The following is a 20990-nucleotide window of genomic DNA, read 5'->3' as shown; positions in this document are numbered from 1 at the left end:
ACGAGCTGAAATGGGGACATTGAAGGCATCAACATTTCGTCTTTGTTCGTCCATCTTCGTGCTCCTCGTTTCTGCGTGCTGATTGGTCCGCTGACCTCGTGTCTCCGGACGTGCCCGCTGCAGAGAGTCACCTTGCCCGGCCGCTGCTGCTGCTGTACTGGGAGAGAGCAGGGGACCGTGTGGCCCAGAAGCACAAAGGCAGCCGGGATTCTTCGGCCACTGACCGACCGGGGAGAACATGGCGGACGCAAAGCCCAAAACCTCTCCGAAGGCCATCAAGTTCCTTTTCGGGGGTTTGGCCGGGTAGGCGCTACTGGTAGCGGTGATGCTAACCTGCTAGTGTCAGGGGTCAGGCGGGCGGCAGAAGGGTTAACAGTCCGCTGGGTCATCCCGGTGAAAGTCCCGATAGTTAAACAGCAGTTATCAGCCTTGTCATGAAACACATGAGTAGAGCGAGGCTGCACGGACCGCTACATGTTAGCTTCTTATGCTAGCTGTCAGTGATTGACAGGCTGGGTGTTGTGTTGATATGAGAACCCCCGATGGTTCGTGTCCTCTTTGACACGCAGCTGTAAACCTTCCCTTTCCACGTAGTTCACACATAAAGGCAGGAGTTCAGGGTCTCCAGTGGGAACAGGAACGGAGTCTCACAACACGCCGGTGTGGTGTTGCATTCCGGACCCCAGTCATCTGATGCATAGCTCTGTTTAATCTACCTGGCAGGTGACTGGGGTCTGTCTGAGCTAGTTAGCAGGTGACTGGGGTCTGTCAGAGCTAGTTAGCAGGTGACTGGGGTCTGTCAGAGCTAGTAAATTAGCAGGTGACTGGGGTCTGTCTGAGCTAGTTAGTTAGCAGGTGACTGGGGTCTGTCAGAGCTAGTAAGTTAGCAGGTGACTGGGATCTGTCAGAGCTAGTTAGTTAGCAGGTGACTGGGATCTGTCAGAGCTAGTTAGTTAGCAGGTGACTGGGATCTGTCAGAGCTAGTAAATTAGCAGGTGACTGGGATCTGTCAGAGCTGGTAAATTAGCAGGTGACTGGGATCTGTCAGAGCTAGTTAGTTAGCAGGTGACTGGGGTCTGTCTGAGCTAGTTAGTTAGCAGGTGACTGGGGTCTGTCAGAGCTAGTAAATTAGCAGGTGACTGGGATCTGTCTGAGCTAGTTAGCAGGTGACTGGGGTCTGTCAGAGCTAGTTAGCAGGTGACTGGGGTCTGTCAGAGCTAGTAAATTAGCAGGTGACTGGGATCTGTCTGAGCTAGTTAGTTAGCAGGTGACTGGGGTCTGTCTGAGCTAGTAAGTTAGCAGGTGACTGGGATCTGTCAGAGCTGGTTAGCAGGTGACTGGGATCTGTCTGAGCTAGTAAGTTAGCAGGTGACTGGGGTCTGTCAGAGCTAGTTAGCAGGTGACTGGGGTCTGTCTGAGCTGGTTAGCAGGTGACTGGGGTCTGTCTGAGCTGGTTAGCAGGTGACTGGGATCTGTCTGAGCTAGTTAGTTAGCAGGTGACTGGGGTCTGTCAGAGCTAGTTAGTTAGCAGGTGACTGGGGTCTGTCTGAGCTAGTAAGTTAGCAGGTGACTGGGATCTGTCAGAGCTAGTTAGCAGGTGACTGGGATCTGTCAGAGCTAGTAAATTAGCAGGTGATTGGGATCTGTCTGAGCTAGTTAGCAGGTGACTGGGGTCTGTCAGAGCTAGTTAGCAGGTGACTGGGGTCTGTCAGAGCTAGTAAATTAGCAGGTGACTGGGATCTGTCTGAGCTAGTTAGTTAGCAGGTGACTGGGGTCTGTCAGAGCTAGTAAGTTAGCAGGTGACTGGGATCTGTCAGAGCTGGTTAGCAGGTGACTGGGATCTGTCTGAGCTAGTAAGTTAGCAGGTGACTGGGGTCTGTCAGAGCTAGTTAGCAGGTGACTGGGGTCTGTCTGAGCTGGTTAGCAGGTGACTGGGGTCTGTCTGAGCTGGTTAGCAGGTGACTGGGATCTGTCAGAGCTGGTTAGCAGGTGACTGGGGTCTGTCTGAGCTAGTAAGTTAGCAGGTGACTGGGGTCTGTCAGAGCTAGTTAGTTAGCAGGTGACTGGGGTCTGTCTGAGCTAGTAAGTTAGCAGGTGACTGGGGTCTGTCTGAGCTAGTAAGTTAGCAGGTGACTGGGGTCTGTCAGAGCTGGTTAGCAGGTGACTGGGGTCTGTCTGAGCTAGTAAATTAGCAGGTGACTGGGGTCTGTCAGAGCTAGTAAATTAGAGACTGGGGTCTGTCAGAGCTAGTTAGTTAGCAGGTGACTGGGGTCTGTCAGAGCTGGTTAGCAGGTGACTGGGGTCTGTCAGAGCTAGTAAATTAGCAGGTGACTGGGGTCTGTCAGAGCTAGTTAGTTAGCAGGTGACTGGGGTCTGTCTGAGCTAGTTAGTTAGCAGGTGACTGGGGTCTGTCAGAGCTGGTTAGCAGGTGACTGGGATCTGTCAGAGCTGGTTAGCAGGTGACTGGGGTCTGTCAGAGCTGGTTAGCAGGTGACTGGGGTCTGTCAGAGCTGGTTAGCAGGTGACTGGGGTCTGTCAGAGCTAGTTAGTTAGCAGGTGACTGGGATCTGTCAGAGCTGGTTAGCAGGTGACTGGGGTCTGTCAGAGCTAGTTAGTTAGCAGGTGACTGGGGTCTGTCAGAGCTAGTTAGCAGGTGACTGGGGTCTGTCTGAGCTGGTTAGCAGGTGACTGGGATCTGTCAGAGCTGGTTAGCAGGTGACTGGAGTCTGTCTGAGCTAGTAAGTTAGCAGGTGACTGGGGTCTGTCAGAGCTGGTTAGCAGGTGACTGGGATCTGTCTGAGCTAGTTAGTTAGCAGGTGACTGGGATCTGTCAGAGCTAGTTAGCAGGTGACTGGGGTCTGTCAGAGCTAGTAAATTAGCAGGTGACTGGGATCTGTCTGAGCTAGTTAGTTAGCAGGTGACTGGGGTCTGTCTGAGCTAGTAAGTTAGCAGGTGACTGGGATCTGTCAGAGCTGGTTAGCAGGTGACTGGGATCTGTCTGAGCTAGTAAGTTAGCAGGTGACTGGGGTCTGTCAGAGCTAGTTAGCAGGTGACTGGGGTCTGTCTGAGCTGGTTAGCAGGTGACTGGGGTCTGTCAGAGCTGGTTAGCAGGTGACTGGGATCTGTCTGAGCTAGTTAGTTAGCAGGTGACTGGGGTCTGTCAGAGCTGGTTAGCAGGTGACTGGGATCTGTCTGAGCTAGTAAGTTAGCAGGTGACTGGGATCTGTCAGAGCTGGTTAGCAGGTGACTGGGGTCTGTCAGAGCTAGTTAGTTAGCAGGTGACTGGGGTCTGTCTGAGCTAGTTAGTTAGCAGGTGACTGGGGTCTGTCAGAGCTGGTTAGCAGGTGACTGGGGTCTGTCTGAGCTGGTTAGCAGGTGACTGGGGTCTGTCTGAGCTAGTTAGCAGGTGACTGGGGTCTGTCTGAGCTAGTTAGCAGGTGACTGGGGTCTGTCAGAGCTGGTTAGCAGGTGACTGGGGTCTGTCAGAGCTGGTTAGCAATACCCATTTGGGAGGATTAGTAAGTCGCCGATACTGATGGAGGTCTTCTGGGAATGACTGGGTGTGTGTCTCTGCAGGATGGGAGCGACGGTGTTCGTGCAGCCGCTGGACCTGGTGAAGAACCGGATGCAGCTGAGCGGTCAGGGGACGAAGGCCCGAGAGTACAAAACCAGCTTCCACGCTCTGTTCTCCATCCTGAAGAATGAAGGAATTGGAGGCATCTACACCGGGTACCTCAGGATCACACGACATCATATCACATGATGTACCGCTAGGACCCGGTCCGCCCGCTGGTAGGACCCGGTCCGCCCGCTGGTAGGACCCGATCCGCCCGCTGGTAGGACCCGATCCGCCCGCTGGTAGGACCCGGTCAGCCCGCTGGTAGGACCCGGTCAGCCCGCTGGTAGGACCCGGTCCGACCGCTGGTAGGACCCAACAAGACTACTTGGACCTGATTGGACCACTATGGCCCAGTCAGACCACTAGGGCCCAGTCAGACCACTTGGACTTGATCTGACAAACAGGACTTGATCCAATCAAATCAAAAATACTTTATTCATCCCCAAAGGGAACTTCAAAGTTCAAGAACAGCTTGTCCAAGATTTTACAGACAATCAAGATTTATGATACAGATAGACAGGTCCCAACTGAACTTAAGCCCCACAGTTAGTTTTACCAGCGCCGCCTTACAGCAGATAAGAACAGAGGTACATTAGGATAAAAGGGTGTCCAAAGGGAAAAACAGGTACCACCGGACTGTGCCTCTAGGTGGCGCAGTCTGGATAGACAAAAAAACCACCTCTTGTTCACGTAAGCACAAACTCAAACGAGGACAACAAACAATCCAGGAAGGCGGTGAGTTAGAGGGAAGCCGAATCCAGATATGATTGTTGCTTGGGCCAGGAAAATATTTTGCCCTCGGCCTTGAGTCCATGCCTGGTGTCACGTGGCAGCTCCAAACAACCTGATGGGGGGGGTCAATTTCCACAAGCAGACATCCGCTCAATGGTGGAATCAATTCTGCATACCAGCTCTGGAACCGCTCCCGGTTTGCCAGTTTGGGCCAGGCTGGTATCCTGCTTACGGTTGAGTCCGGTCAACGTCTGTGCACTGCTAGCTCAGCCCATTCCGTTGCAGAATTCAGGCAGCCTGCCAGTTGTTGCCAGAATCTCACACGTCTTTAGGTAGATCAGCAATCCGCCAGCGCCAATCAGCAGAATCCCGATCACCAATAATCCAAAGATTTAGACGTCGTCCACGTCCTCAGAGGACAGAACATTTCGGTCTTCAGCTGGCCCACGAGTCCTGAAAGTGTTCAGCAGGAAGCGTCCCCTCGGTACATGCGGGCCCCCCTCTGCCCGATCTCTGGGATGAAAAAATTTGATAAATTGCATTGAGAGAATTTTTCAGAAACAAGACATTGACAGAGTCTCCCAGACCGACAGGACAAAGTATGGGCCATAATGGGAGGAGGGGGAGAAAGGGAGCAAAGAAAAAAGCGTCCGCCTTCGCTGTGAGCAGAGAGGGCCTGTAGGACCCGATCAGACCACCAGGACCCGGTCAGATCACCAGGACCCGGTCAGACCACCGGGACCCGGTCAGACCACCGAGACCCGATCAGATCACTGGGACCTGTTCAAACCACCAGGACCCAGTCAGACCACCAGGAACCTGTCAGACCAATGGCCCTTTTTGCATCAGTATCACCTCGTCTCAACTTAACTCGACTCGACTCGGTTTGTAAGGTTTTTCACGCGGCTTTTGTACCCATTTTCTGGTACATTTTTTTGTAACTACTCAGCCCAGGTTCTAAGTGAGCTGAGTCGGGTTGTGTGTGACGTCACCAGACTGCATGCCTCTCTTGGTCAGGGGCTCGGCCAATCAGAGGCCAGGGTCAGGAGTGACATTACTGGAAGAGCGACTCCAACTCACAATTTGTTTACATTACGTGACAAGCAATGAAGCAACAAAAGTCTGTTCTGTGGTCCAACATTGAGGTGGGGACATTTCTTTGGTTACTGAGGAAAGGATACAGAGGGAACTAGATGGAGCGAGACGAAATGAAAAAATCTATCAAGAGCTCTCCGACTCAATGTCTACAAGTAGCAAAGGAGTTTCCAGCAGTGTCGAGAGAAGCTGGAAAAGCTCCAAAGTGACTATCGGCAGGTCAAGGACCACGATGGTCGGAGTGGATCAAACAGACGAGACTGGAAGTGGTTCCAACAGATGGATACGATTTATGGTCAGCGGCCGAAAAGACACAGACTCGTAGCAGATTGCTTCTAGATCCTGTGTTTTTATCGCTGTTACATTGCAGCGATTTCACACAAACCCCGACACTTTTAGACCTGGTATGGAATTGTAATGTAAAACAAACCGGACCAAGCTGAGACGAGATGAGGCGAGTTAAGTTGAAATAAGCTGATACTAATGGGAACGAAGCATAAGTCCAGCAGAATGTCCTGGTGCCCAACCCAACCGAGTCCCTGATCGGACCCAGTCCAGCAGACTGTCCTGGCCCCCAACCTAACCGAGTCTCTGATCGGACCCAGCCCAGCTGACTGTACTGGCCCCCAACCCAACCGAGTCTCTGATCGGACCCAGTCCAGCTGACTGTACTGGCCCCCAACCCAACCGAGTCCCTGATCGGACCCAGTCCAGCAGACTGTCCTGGCCCCCAACCCAACCGAGTCCCTGATCGGACCCAGTCCAGCAGAATGTCCTGGCCCCCAACCCAACCGAGTCCCTGATCGGACCCAGTCCAGCAGACTGTCCTGGCCCCCAACCCAACCGAGTCGCTGATCGGACCCAGTCCAGCTGACTGTACTGGCCGCCAACCCAACTGAGTCTCTGATCGGACCGAGTCCAGCTGATTGTACTGGCCCCCAACCCAACCAAGTCTCTGATCGGACCGAGTCCAGCTGACTGTTCTGGCCCCCAAACGAACCGAGTCCCTGATCGGACCCAGTCCGGCAGACTGTACTGGCCCCCAACCGAACAGAGTCTCTGATCGGACCCAGTCCAGCAGACTGTCCTGGCCCCCAACCCAACCAAGTCTCTGATCGGACCGAGTCCAGCTGACTGTTCTGGCCCCCAAACGAACCGAGTCCCTGATCGGACCCAGTCCGGCAGACTGTACTGGCCCCCAACCGAACAGAGTCTCTGATCGGACCCAGTCCAGCTGACTGTCCTGGCCCCCAACCGAACTGAGTTCCTGATCGGACCCAGTCCAGCAGACTGTACTGGCCCCCAACCGAACTGAGTCTCTGATCGGACCGAGTCCAGCTGACTGTACTGGCCCCAAACCAAACAGAGTCTCTGATCGGACCGAGTCCAGCTGACTGTACTGGACCCCAACCGAACAGAGTCTCTGATCGGACCCAGTCCAGCAGACTGTCCTGGCCCCCAACCCAACCGAATCTCTGATCGGACCGAGTCCAACTGACTGTACTGGCCCCCAACCCAACCGAGTCCCTGATCGGACCCAGTCCAGCAGACTGTACTGGCCCCCAACCCAACCGAGTCTCTGATCGGACCCAGTCCAGCAGACTGTACTGGCCCCCAACCCAACCGAGTCTCTGATCGGACCCAGTCCAGCAGACTGTACTGGCCCCCAACCGAACAGAGTCTCTGATCGGACCCAGTCCAGCAGACTGTCCTGGCCCCCAACCCAACCAAGTCTCTGATCGGACCGAGTCCAGCTGACTGTTCTGGCCCCCAAACGAACCGAGTCCCTGATCGGACCCAGTCCGGCAGACTGTACTGGCCCCCAACCGAACAGAGTCTCTGATCGGACCCAGTCCAGCTGACTGTCCTGGCCCCCAACCGAACTGAGTTCCTGATCGGACCCAGTCCAGCAGACTGTACTGGCCCCCAACCGAACTGAGTCTCTGATCGGACCGAGTCCAGCTGACTGTACTGGCCCCAAACCAAACAGAGTCTCTGATCGGACCGAGTCCAGCTGACTGTACTGGACCCCAACCGAACAGAGTCTCTGATCGGACCCAGTCCAGCAGACTGTCCTGGCCCCCAACCCAACCGAATCTCTGATCGGACCGAGTCCAACTGACTGTACTGGCCCCCAACCCAACCGAGTCCCTGATCGGACCCAGTCCAGCAGACTGTACTGGCCCCCAACCCAACCGAGTCTCTGATCGGACCCAGTCCAGCAGACTGTACTGGCCCCCAACCCAACCGAGTCTCTGATCGGACCCAGTCCAGCAGACTGTACTGGCCCCCAACCCAACCGAGTCCCTGATCGGACCCAGTCCAGCAGACTGTACTGGCCCCCAACCAAACCGAGTCCCTGATCGGACCCAGTCCAGCAGACTGTCCTGGCCCCCAACCAAACCGAGTCCCTGATCGGACCCAGTCCAGCAGACTGTCCTGGCCCCCAACCAAACCGAGTCCCTGATCGGACCCAGTCCAGCAGACTGTACTGGTGTGAATTCAGCCTTAGTTTGGTTGACGTTATCTTGACGCTGAGTTTAGGGGATGGTAAGACACAAGTCAGGACTGCTTCTGGTTGCAGAAAGACAATGAATTTTGTCCCTCTGCTGCACCGTACTTCTGTCTGCATGAAAGCATGTATGTGCCAGTCTGTCTGCAGGTCTGCTGCGACAGGCCACCTACACCACCACCCGTCTGGGAATCTACACCATCCTGTTTGAGAAGATGACCGGAGAGGATGGGCGGCCACCCAACTTCTTCCTCAAGGTGGGTTGACTCCTGCACTCGATCCCTCCTGCCGACCTGCAAAGCTCATTTTTCCTGGACCAAACTTGTTTAATTCATATCTTACCTCTGCACTGATAAGATTTTCAGGTTTTAGCTGCCATTTTAAAAGTCCTGAAACTTTATTAACCATTGTCTTATCTGCCACTTATAAAAGTTCAGACTTCAACGTCTTCCTCGCTGAGTGCGATCTGTGCAAACCATCTTTACAGACATTTACAGTTGTCTTATTTGAGGATGAGCTGGTACTTTCCAGTTGAATTTAGATCATATTAAATCAACATCTTCTTTTCACTTTTTGTCAGTTATTCTGATTCACCACTTTCCACAGTATTATATAGTTCAGAAATTTGATGTTTGACATGCACACACTTAAATTTGCCTGTGAAATTGGATTAGTTTTCTAGTCTGGTACCTGGGAAAGGTCAACTGGCAGATTTGGTCAGATCAGGGTGGGTTCATGTGGCATACATCAATCAAATCGTGTAAAATTGTTTAGGTTGATTGTTATTTATATGTTTGTACAGTTCCACATTAGTGTCTTCTTCACTAACTCTCAGATAAACTGGTCTGCTATCCTGTTTATCAGAGATTAATTGCATTTTAAATCTAGTCAAGGAAATAGTCACTTTTAAATTGGAGATAGTATTTATGTTTCTGACTGTGCTCCAGGTAAATGAACTCTGAAACAGTAACGTGTTGCTTCTGACACATCTGTAAAAGTCTCCCATGTTTAGGCTTTCTGTAAAAATCAGGATTATATTTACAGTCTGAAACTACATTTCAGACAATATATTGGATAATTCTGCCACTTAATGTTCAGAATGACTATATATTTGTTCCTTAGAGAAGCAGACACACCAGTCTTCGCTTAGCACGTCTTTTTACCTGGTACTCACTATGTATGTGGTGCAAGAATGTGTGTGCGTGTGTTTAACTGGACGCTGCTCTACAACACCCCTACAGGCCCTGATAGGTATGACCGCCGGCGCAACAGGAGCGTTTGTGGGGACGCCAGCAGAGGTGGCCCTCATCAGGATGACAGCGGACGGCCGGTGAGATGTGCACTCTGATTGGTTGGTTGCGTTTCTGTGTCGAGTGTGAGTTTACAGCTGATCTCAGACCAGTATCTGTGTCTCCCCAGTCTGCCTCCAGACCAGAGGAGAGGATACACCAATGTCTTCAACGCTCTGGCTCGAATTACCAAAGAGGAAGGAGTCACCACGCTGTGGAGGGTGGGTCTTTATCATCATCATCCTCTGTGAGAGTGCGTTGGGCAAGTCAGATGAGGAACTGATCTGTTTGTTTTTCAGGGATGCATTCCCACCATGGCACGAGCGGTGGTGGTGAACGCCGCTCAGCTGGCGTCCTACTCTCAGTCCAAACAGGCGTTGCTGGACTCAGGTACAAACCAGAACCAGACTGGACCCTTAATTCAACACAAGGACTGGACCGTGATGGATCATGTCTGTGTATGTTTTCAGGATATTTCAGAGACGACATTCTGTGTCACTTCTGTGCCAGTATGATTAGCGGGCTGGTTACCACCGCGGCATCGATGCCTGTCGACATTGTGAAGACAAGGTGAGTCAGCCACATCACAAACGTAAGTTACAAGTCCCCAGCATGGACCAGGTCCAGACAGGATAATTCTTGTCTTGTTTACAATATAAACTCCTAATCAGAACAGCTGGAAACCAGTGTAGAGAAAACCGGGACCAATGGAAACCAGTGTAGAGAAAACCGGGACCAATGAAAACCAGGACCAATGGAAACCAGTGCAAAGAGAACATGGACCAATGGAAACCAGTGTAGAGAAAACCGGGACCAATGGAAACCAGTGTAGAGAAAACCGGGACCAATGGAAACCAGTGTAGAGAAAACCGGGACCAATGGAAACCAGTGTAGAGAAAACCGGGACCAATGGAAACCAGTGTAGAGAAAACCGGGACCAATGGAAACCAGTGTAGAGAAAACCAGGACCAATGGAAACCAGTGTAAAGAGAACATGGACCAATGGAAACCAGTTTAGAGAAAACCGGGACCAATGGAAACCAGTGTAGAGAAAACCGGGACCAATGGAAACCAGTGTAAAGAGAACATGGACCAATGGAAACCAGTGTAGAGAAAACCGGGACCAATGGAAACCAGTGTAGAGAAAACCGGAACCAATGGAAACCAGTGTAGAGAAAACCAGGACCAATGGAAACCAGTGTAAAGAGAACATGGACCAATGGAAACCAGTGTAGAGAAAACCAGGACCAATGGAAACCAATGTAGAGACAACTACTGCTGGAAACCAGTCTAAACAAAACCAATACTACTGGAGACCAGTGTAGGGAGAACATGGACCAATGGAAACCAGTGTAAAGAGAACATGGACCAATGGAAACCAGTGTAGAGAAAACCGGGACCAATGGAAACCAGTGTAGAGAAAACCGGGACCAATGGAAACCAGTGTAGAGAAAACCGGGACCAATGGAAACCAGTGTAGAGAAAACCGGGACCAATGGAAACCAGTGTAGAGAAAACCGGGACCAATGGAAACCAGTGTAGAGAAAACCGGGACCAATGGAAACCAGTGTAGAGAAAACCGGGACCAATGGAAACCAGTGTAGAGAAAACCGGGACCAATGGAAACCAGTGTAGAGAAAACCGGGACCAATGGAAACCAGTGTAGAGACAACTACTGCTGGAAACCAGTCTAAACAAAACCAATACTACTGGAGACCAGTGTAGGGAGAACATGGACCAATGGAAACCAGTGTAGAGAAAACCAGGACCAATGGAAACCAGTGTAGAGAAAACCAGGACCAATGGAAACCAGTGTAGAGAAAACCGGGACCAATGGAAACCAGTGTAGAGAAAACCGGTACCAATGGAAACCAGTGTAGAGACAACTACTGCTGGAAACCAGTCTAAACAAAACCAATACTACTGGAGACCAGTGTAGGGAGAACATGGACCAATGGAAACCAGTGTAGAGAAAACCGGGACCAATGGAAACCAGTGTAGAGAAAACCAGGACCAATGGAAACCAGTGTAGAGAAAACCGGGACCAATGGAAACCAGTGTAGAGAAAACTGGGACCAATGGAAACCAGTGTAGAGAAAACCGGGACCAATGGAAACCAGTGTAGAGAAAACCAGGACCAATGGAAACCAGTGTAGAGAAAACCGGGACCAATGGAAACCAGGGTAGAGGAAACGGGACAAATGGTAACCAGTGTAGAGAGAACCGGGACAAATGGTAACCAGTGTAGGGAGAACATGGACCAATGGAAACCAGTGTAGAGAAAACTGGGACAAATGGTAACCAGTGTAGAGAAAACCAGGACCAATGGAAACCAGTGCAGAGAGAACCAGGACAAATGGTAACCAGTGTAGGGAGAACATGGACCAATGGAAACCAGTGTAGAGAAAACCAGGACCAATGGAAACCAGTGTAGAGAAAACCAGGACCAGTGGAAACCAGTGTAGAGGAAACGGGACAAATGGTAACCAGTGTAGAGAGAACCGGGACAAATGGAAACCAGTGTAGAGAAAACCAGGACCAATGGAAACCAGTGTAGAGAAAACCAGGACCAATGGAAACCAGTGTAGAGACAACTACTGCTGGAAACCAGTCTAAACAAAACCAATACTACTGGAGACCAGTGTAGGGAGAACATGGACCAATGGAAACCAGTGTAGAGAAAACCGGGACCAATGGAAACCAGTGTAGAGAAAACCAGGACCAATGGAAACCAGTGTAGAGAAAACCGGGAACAATGGAAACCAGTGTAGAGAAAACTGGGACCAATGGAAACCAGTGTAGAGAAAACCAGGACCAATGGAAACCAGTGTAGAGAAAACCAGGACCAATGGTAACCAGTGTAGAGAAAACTGGGACAAATGGTAACCAGTGTAGAGAAAACCAGGACCAATGGAAACCAGTGCAGAGAGAACCAGGACAAATGGTAACCAGTGTAGGGAGAACATGGACCAATGGAAACCAGTGTAGAGAAAACCAGGACCAATGGAAACCAGTGTAGAGAAAACCAGGACCAGTGGAAACCAGTGTAGAGGAAACGGGACAAATGGTAACCAGTGTAGACAGAACCGGGACAAATGGTAACCAGTGTAGGGAGAACATGGACCAATGGAAACCAGTGTAGAGAAAACCAGGACCAATGGAAACCAGTGTAGAGAAAACCAGGACCAATGGAAACCAGTGTAGAGAAAACCAGGACCAATGGAAACCAGTGTAGAGAAAACCAGGACCAATGGAAACCAGTGTAGAGAAAACCAGGACCAGTGGAAACCAGTGTAGAGGAAACGGGACAAATGGTAACCAGTGTAGACAGAACCGGGACAAATGGTAACCAGTGTAGGGAGAACATGGACCAATGGAAACCAGTGTAGAGAAAACCAGGACCAATGGAAACCAGTGTAGAGAAAACCAGGACCAATGGAAACCAGTGTAGAGAAAACCAGGACTAATGGAAACCAGTGTAGAGAAAACCAGGACCAGTGGAAACCAGTGTAGAGGAAACGGGACAAATGGTAACCAGTGTAGATAGAACCGGGACAAATGGAAACCAGTGTAGAGAAAACAAGGACCAATGGAAACCAGTGCAGAGAAAACCAGGACCAATGGAAACCAGTGTAGAGAAAACCAGGACCAATGGAAACCAGTGTAGAGGAAACGGGACAAATGGAAACCAGTGTAGAGGAAACGGGACAAATGGAAACCAGTGTAGAGAGAACCGGGACAAATGGTAACCAGTGTAGAGAAAACCGGGACCAATGGAAACCAGTGCAGAGAGAACCGGGACCAATGGAAACCAGTGTAGAGACAACTACTGCTGGAAACCAGTCTAAACAAAACCAATACTACTGGAGACCAGTGTAGGGAGAACATGGACCAATGGAAACCAGTGTAGAGAAAACCGGGACCAATGGAAACCAGTGTAGAGAAAACCAGGACCAATGGAAACCAGTGTAGAGAAAACCGGGACCAATGGAAACCAGTGTAGAGAAAACCGGGACCAATGGAAACCAGCGTAGAGAAAACCGGGACCAATGGAAACCAGTGCAGAGAGAACCGGGACCAATGGAAACCAGTGTAGAGACAACTACTGCTGGAAACCAGTCTAAACAAAACCAATACTACTGGAGACCAGTGTAGGGAGAACATGGACCAATGGAAACCAGTGTAGAGAAAACCGGGACCAATGGAAACCAGTGTAGAGAAAACCAGGACCAATGGAAACCAGTGTAGAGAAAACCAGGACCAATGGAAACCAGTGTAGAGAAAACCGGGACCAATGGAAACCAGTGTAGAGAAAACCGGGACCAATGGAAACCAGTGCAGAGAAAACCGGGACCAATGGAAACCAGTGCAGAGAAAACCGGGACCAATGGAAACCAGTGTAGAGAAAACCGGGACCAATGGAAACCAGTGTAGAGAAAACCGGGACCAATGGAAACCAGTGAAAGAGAGCCAGGCTCTCTCCAACTCTCTCAAGGGGCACTTCCTGATTTCAGATTAAAACATGCTGTTCTGCTTCTTCTCGCTGTTCTTCTTCTGCTAAAAGTAACCTGGTACTTCTTGTGGTGTGCTTTAGGATCCAGAACATGAGGATGATTGACGGGAAGCCTGAGTACAAGAACGGTTTGGTGAGTTGTCAGACTGACGTGGGACCAGATCTATGAAGCAGATGTTTCCGTTTCGTGGGGTCGGTTCCAGATATTGGGTTTTGTTGAAACTCTGAGTATAATAATCCTGAGTTGGGGAAACTCTGGTTTTCTGCTCAGTGAGGTCAGTCTGTTGCCACGGTAACTGACCCTGTGAATTAAACCTCCTCCTGGCTGGCTCGCCATAAAGAAACCCTGAGTTTCTAACTGTCTCCTCTCACCTGAAGCAGCTGTCAGACATGGGTTGTAGCAACTCCAGAGATTGAGCATCTTAAAACATGATTATTAAACATGATTATTCTTCTCCTAACAAAAAAAAGAAAAAAAAAACATGATTATTAAGGTAAAGAGACGATTAAGCTCCACTGGAACATATGTGAGAGTATAATTTCTCTACCAACGCCTTGTCAAACAGCACCGTGTTGCAGTTACTCCGATTCCCCAGCCGTAGATATGACATCTCATACTGTGGATATTAAATGACACAGCAAGATTTGCACTTTGTGTTGCGATACTTTGTAAAAATAAAATTTCTTTGGGAAACAGGACTTTTCTTTCTTACATCAGTTTTAGTCAGTTAACCAGATTTTTTGCCCGTTAACCAGAGCATCAGTCAGTTAACCAGTTTCAGCCCGTTAACCAGATTTTTAGCCCGTTAACGATAGTTTTAGCCGGTTAACCACAGTTTCAGCTCGTTACCAGTTTCCGCCTGTTAACCAGAGTTTTAACCCGTTAACCAGAGTTTCCGCCCGTTAACCAGTTTCCGCCGCTTAACCAGTTTCCGGCCCTTAACCAGTTTCCGCCCCTAACCAGTTTTAGCCTGTTAACCAGAGTTTCCGCCCATTAACCAGTTTCAGCCCGTCAACCAGAGTCTTAGCCTATTAACCAGAGTTTCCGCCCCTTAACCATTTTCCACCCTTTCACCAGTTTTAGCCCGTTGACCAGTTTTAGCCTGTTAATCAGAGTTTCTGCCCGTTAACCAGTTTCCACCCGTTAACCAGTTTCCACCCGTTAACTAGTTTCCACCCGTTGACCGGTTTTAGCCCGTTGACCAGTTTTAGCCCGTTAATCAGAGTTTCTGCCCGTTAACCAGTTTCCACCCGTTAACCAGTTTCCACCCTTTCACCAGTTTTAGCCCGTTGACCAGTTTTAGCCTGTTAATCAGAGTTTCTGCCCGTTAACCAGTTTCCACCCGTTAACCAGTTTCCACCCGTTAACTAGTTTCCACCCGTTGACCGGTTTTAGCCCGTTGACCAGTTTTAGCCTGTTAATCAGAGTTTCCACCCGTTAACTAGTTTCCACCCGTTAACCAGTTTCCACCCGTTGACCAGTTTTAGCCTGTTGACCAGTTTTAGCCTGTTAATCAGAGTTTCTGCCCGTTAACCAGTTTCCACCCGTTAACCAGTTTCCACCCGTTGACCAGTTTTAGCCTGTTGACCAGTTTTAGCCTGTTAACCAGAGTTTCTGCCCGTTAACCAGTTTCCACCCGTTAACTAGTTTCCACCCGTTAACTAGTTTCCACCCGTTGACCGGTTTTAGCCCGTTGACCAGTTTTAGCCTGTTGACCAGTTTTAGCCTGTTAATCAGAGTTTCTGCCCGTTAACCAGTTTCCACCCGTTAACCAGTTTCCACCCGTTGACCAGTTTTAGCCTGTTGACCAGTTTTAGCCTGTTAACCAGAGTTTCTGCCCGTTAACCAGTTTCCACCCGTTAACTAGTTTCCACCCGTTGACCGGTTTTAGCCCGTTGACCAGTTTTAGCCCGTTGACCAGTTTTAGCCTGTTAACCAGAGTTTCCGCCCGTTAACCAGTGTAAGCCCGTCAACCAGAGTTTTAGCAGTTCCAGCTGGGAAAAAAGACAAAAACAGGCCGTCTCCATCTTCCCGCCAGTCGATCACTGGGATGTTTAATAGGTTAAATACAAATGCAACATGGTGTACACTCAGACAGCGTGGTTGGTAAAGCCACCCCACCCTGTAATGTTGTTAAAAAGGCCACATTTAGAAAAATGTTGCAAACATTTCACAGCCAGTACGAATTACCTGGATGAACATACATGTTACAAACGGCATTTCCTCAACTTTACGACGACATGAAAAACGACATTTTACCATTCCACCTCTGGTCAGGTCCAACCATGTCCCCTGATGTGACCATAGACTGTGTAGCTGTGTTACATGGTGTTTATAGACCAGATGTTCCAGATAACCACGCTGCCAAAGCGTTTACATACGTTCACCATGCTGTTTACATACGTTCACCATGCTGTTTACATACGTTCACCATGCTGTTTACATACGTTCACCATGCTGTTTACATACGTTCACCATCCTGTTTACATACGTTCACCATCCTGTTTACATACGTTCACCATGTTGTTTACATACGTTCACCATGCTGTTTACATACGTTCACCATGCTGTTTACATACGTTCACCATGCTGTTTACATACGTTCACCATGCTGTTTACATACGTTCACCATGCTGTTTACATACGTTCACCATGTTGTTTACATACGTTCACCATGCTGTTTACATACGTTCACCATGCTGTTTACATACGTTCACCATGCTGTTTACATACGTTCACCATGCTGTTTACATACGTTCACCATCCTGTTTACATACGTTCACCATGCTGTTTACATGCGTTCACCATGCTGTTTACATACGTTCACCATGCTGTTTACATACGTTCACCCTGCTGTTTACATACGTTCACCATGCTGTTTACATGCGTTCACCATCCTGTTTACATGCGTTCACCATGCTGTTTACATGCGTTCACCATCCTGTTTACATGCGTTCACCATGCTGTTTACATACGTTCACCATGCTGTTTACATACGTTCACCATGCTGTTTACATGCGTTCACCATGCTGTTTACATGCGTTCACCATGCTGTTTACATACGTTCACCATGCTGTTTACATGCGTTCACCATGTTGTTTACATACGTTCACCATCCTGTTTACATACGTTCACCATGCTGTTTACATGCGTTCACCATGCTGTTTACATGCGTTCACCATGTTGTTTACATACGTTCACCATGCTGTTTACATACGTTCACCATGTTGTTTACATACGTTCACCATGCTGTTTACATACGTTCACCATGTTGTTTACATACGTTCACCATGCTGTTTACATACGTTCACCATGTTGTTTACATACGTTCACCATGCTGTTTACATACGTTCACCATGCTGTTTACATACGTTCACCATGCTGTTTACATACGTTCACCATGTTGTTTACATACGTTCACCATGCTGTTTACATGCGTTCACCATGTTGTTTACATACGTTCACCATGCTGTTTACATGCGTTCACCATGCTGTTTACATACGTTCACCATGCTGTTTACATGCGTTCACCATGTTGTTTACATGCGTTCACCATGTTGTTTACATGCGTTCACCATGCTGTTTACATACGTTCACCATGTTGTTTACATACGTTCACCATGCTGTTTACATACGTTCACCATGCTGTTTACATACGTTCACCATGTTGTTTACATACGTTCACCATGCTGTTTACATACGTTCACCATGCTGTTTACATACGTTCACCATGTTGTTTACATACGTTCACCATGTTGTTTACATACGTTCACCATGCTGTTTACATACGTTCACCATGCTGTTTACATACGTTCACCATGTTGTTTACATACGTTCACCATGTTGTTTACATACGTTCACCATGCTGTTTACATACGTTCACCATGCTGTTTACATACGTTCACCATGCTGTTTACATACGTTCACCATGTTGTTTACATACGTTCACCATGCTGTTTACATACGTTCACCATGCTGTTTACATACGTTCACCATGCTGTTTACATACGTTCACCATGTTGTTTACATACGTTCACCATGCTGTTTACATACGTTCACCATGCTGTTTACATACGTTCACCATGCTGTTTACATACGTTCACCATGCTGTTTACATGCGTTCACCATGTTGTTTACATACGTTCACCATGTTGTTTACATACGTTCACCATGCTGTTTACATACGTTCACCATGTTGTTTACATACGTTCACCATGCTGTTTACATACGTTCACCATGTTGTTTACATACGTTCACCATGCTGTTTACATACGTTCACCATGCTGTTTACATACGTTCACCATGTTGTTTACATACGTTCACCATGCTGTTTACATACGTTCACCATGCTGTTTACATACGTTCACCATGTTGTTTACATACGTTCACCATGCTGTTTACATGCGTTCACCATGTTGTTTACATGTGTTCAACATGTTGTTTATCTGTTGTGTGCCAGGAGGTCCTGATGCGGGTGGTCCAGAACGAGGGCTTCTTCTCTCTGTGGAAGGGCTTCACGCCGTACTACGCTCGCCTTGGACCGCACACCGTCCTCACCTTCATCTTCCTGGAGCAGATGAACCGCCTCTACAAGACCTACGTCCTGGACCGCTAACACATGCTCACACATGCGCGCACGCATACACACACACACTGCAGAGCTGGACTGTGGTTTAAAGGAGCAGTCCACTGTTTCCAGGAAATGATTGACTGCTCCTTTAAAATGAGCAAACACGATTGGATGAAGCTCGATGACATCATCAGTGTTAAGGAAACGATCATGTCTCACGCACACATGGTTTTAACTTCTTTTTGTAAAAAAAAAAAGAAAAAAGAATGTAAAATAAGTTTAGTTGAGACATCGTTCAGATGTCGGCGGTGATAAGTCTTACTGTAGAACTGTTACCCTCCTCCCGTCCTGATGGCATCCATGGTTACCATGGTTACTGCGGGATAATAAACAGTTTGAGCCTCGGTTGGTGGTGTGTTTCCTTCAAACCAGAAGCAGAAATATGTCAGTTGATGCAGCTGTGGTCACTGCAGCCGCCCTGCAGGGGGCAACAGAGCATCTCCAGATGAACGAGGTTGGAGATTACAGGTCAGACGTCAGGATGCAGCTTCTGGAGCATGAACACGCTAAACATGTTTCGCTCACATGCAGAAACGTCCTCACGTTAACCGTGATGAAGACATGTCAGGAGGCGTGATGTCAGCTTCTGGAGCATCTTCAGTTCCTGAAAGTCACGTGTCTCTATGCAAAACAAGACATTTCATCATCCTATACAGGTTGCAGGAAGCTGGAATCTGTCCCAGCACCTGGACTGGTACACCTGGACCTAGTACACCTGGTGGACCTGGTACACCTGGACCTGGACCTGGTACACCTGGACCTAGTACACCTGGTGGACCTGGTACACCTGGACCTGGACCTGGTACACCTGGACCTAGTACACCTGGTGTACCAGGCGTACGAGGTTGGGGACTCGGTGTCTCCAACCAGACCCAGTCTCCAGTCGGACCGGGTTTCCAGTAGGACCGAGTCTCCAATTGGTCCGAGTCTCCGACCGGACCGAGTCCCCAGTCTCCAGGATGACCGAATCCCCGACCGTACCGAGTCTTCAGTAAGACCGAATCCCTGACCCTACCGAGTCTCCAGTAGGACCGAGTCCCCCACCGTACCAAGTCCCCAACTAGAACGATTCCCCAACCGGGCCAAGTCCCAACCGGACCAACGTGACTGGTTTAACTGGAAACAGTTCCAGTGGTTGGCGAGGAGGGAATGATGGCAAAGGTCAGAGGGAGTAGGACCGAGTCCCCAACGGGACCGAGTCCCCAGTCTCCAGTAGGACCGAGTCCCCAACCTAACTGAATACCTGACTGGACCGAGTCTCCAAGCAGGCCCAGTCCTCAGTAGAACCGAGTCCCCAGTCAGACAGCGGACTATCCTGATGGGAATGCACCTTTGAAGAGATGAAGAGATGGCAGAAATCAGAGAGAGAGGAGAGAAAGTGCAGGAAGGGGAGGGATCGAGGTGGAAGACCTGGCTTTACAGATTCTGGGAACAGCTCTGCAACGTGACTGGTTTAACTGGGAACAGTTTAATGGTTATGCCTTTTCAGGCACATTTCCAGCTGCTGTCTGCCTGTAAGTGAATCGGTGACGTTCCAACAACACATAAATACGTCTAAACAGTAACTGCAGGAGTCTGAGACCAGAGCCTTGAGGAACTCCTTGGGAAATGTTTCAGGGTCTGAAGGATTCTCAAGTCTTCCACCTGAAGACAGATCTGCTGATGGCAGGGTGGAGGCAAACCCAGAACAGGAAATGGAAACTGTCAACAGGAAGTGGGCGTGGCCTGTGAAAATGTCTGAACAGCTTCCTGTAAAATGCACGGCGTCGACGGTAACTAGATTATATTTTACAGCTTCACACTGTGTTTCATGACACTTTGCCTAATAAGGAAACACACACGCACTGACATGCACGAGCACCACCACTTCCTCTTCACCCGGCCGCCTCCACGCTTTTCGTCTTGACTCAGAAGAGGAGTTTGCTGTTAGTGAGGAAGTGCGAGTGTTCGAGCTCTTCCTCTGCTCTCACCCGTTCTCCATAAAAGGCGTTTCACGTGTGATTTCCACCACAACACGCCACCATCACACACAACGACCTCTGATAACGACCTCTCCGTGGTGATGAGGCCGCTTCCTCGCCGAGTCTCTTGCTGTAAACACCATGATCAGCTGGTTTTTTTGCTGTTGTTTACTCGTGACTGCAGCTAAACATCAGATCAGTTTATATTTAACATGACATCAGACTTCAGCTGCTGGTGCAGAAATCCAGGTGTTGGAACCCTTCATCACTGTCAGCTGATTTTACCTCCGTTTACTGACCTCTGTGATTGATCCGTGTTCATGTGAAGATAATCTCTAGTAAAGTTCTGTATAATTAAACCGATCGATGGATTGACACAAACCAAACATTGTGAACAAATAACTGACTTCCTAAGTCAGTTAAGGGGCGGAGTCAGAGGGAGTCTGCAGGGCCGGAGGCAGGACACGCTGGCGGTTGCTATGGATACCATCTCACCATCACTCGGACTGCTGGAACCGGTTGATTCCTCCCTACGTTGTCCCTGAACCGCTGTCTCCAAATGCATCACCAGCGCTAACCAACCACTTTGCACCAAATCCTGCGACAACTTAAAGAACTCAGTGTGTTATGGAGTTATC

At 49.2% G+C, this 20990-nt stretch overlaps 1 protein-coding gene across 1 annotated transcript; it reads left to right on the top strand.

The window, feature by feature from the left end:
- Positions 1-110: 110 nt before the first annotated feature.
- slc25a11 (solute carrier family 25 member 11) lies at positions 111-18735 on the top strand. The gene is made up of 9 exons (XM_079257346.1): positions 111-303; positions 3577-3729; positions 8098-8215; positions 9200-9288; positions 9378-9468; positions 9547-9637; positions 9718-9817; positions 13842-13893; positions 18221-18735. Exons 1-9 carry the CDS (start codon positions 239-241, stop codon positions 18374-18376), a joined length of 915 nt encoding a protein of 304 aa, XP_079113472.1. The 5' UTR covers positions 111-238; the 3' UTR covers positions 18377-18735.
- The last annotated feature ends 2255 nt before the right edge of the window (positions 18736-20990 follow it).

The sequence above is a fragment of the Telmatherina bonti genome (assembly GCF_933228915.1).
Source record: "Telmatherina bonti genome assembly, chromosome: 18".
NCBI lineage: Eukaryota > Metazoa > Chordata > Actinopteri > Atheriniformes > Telmatherinidae > Telmatherina > Telmatherina bonti.
The sequence above is the reverse complement of the archived record's forward strand: the minus strand, read 5'-3'. Positions and strand labels throughout refer to the sequence as shown.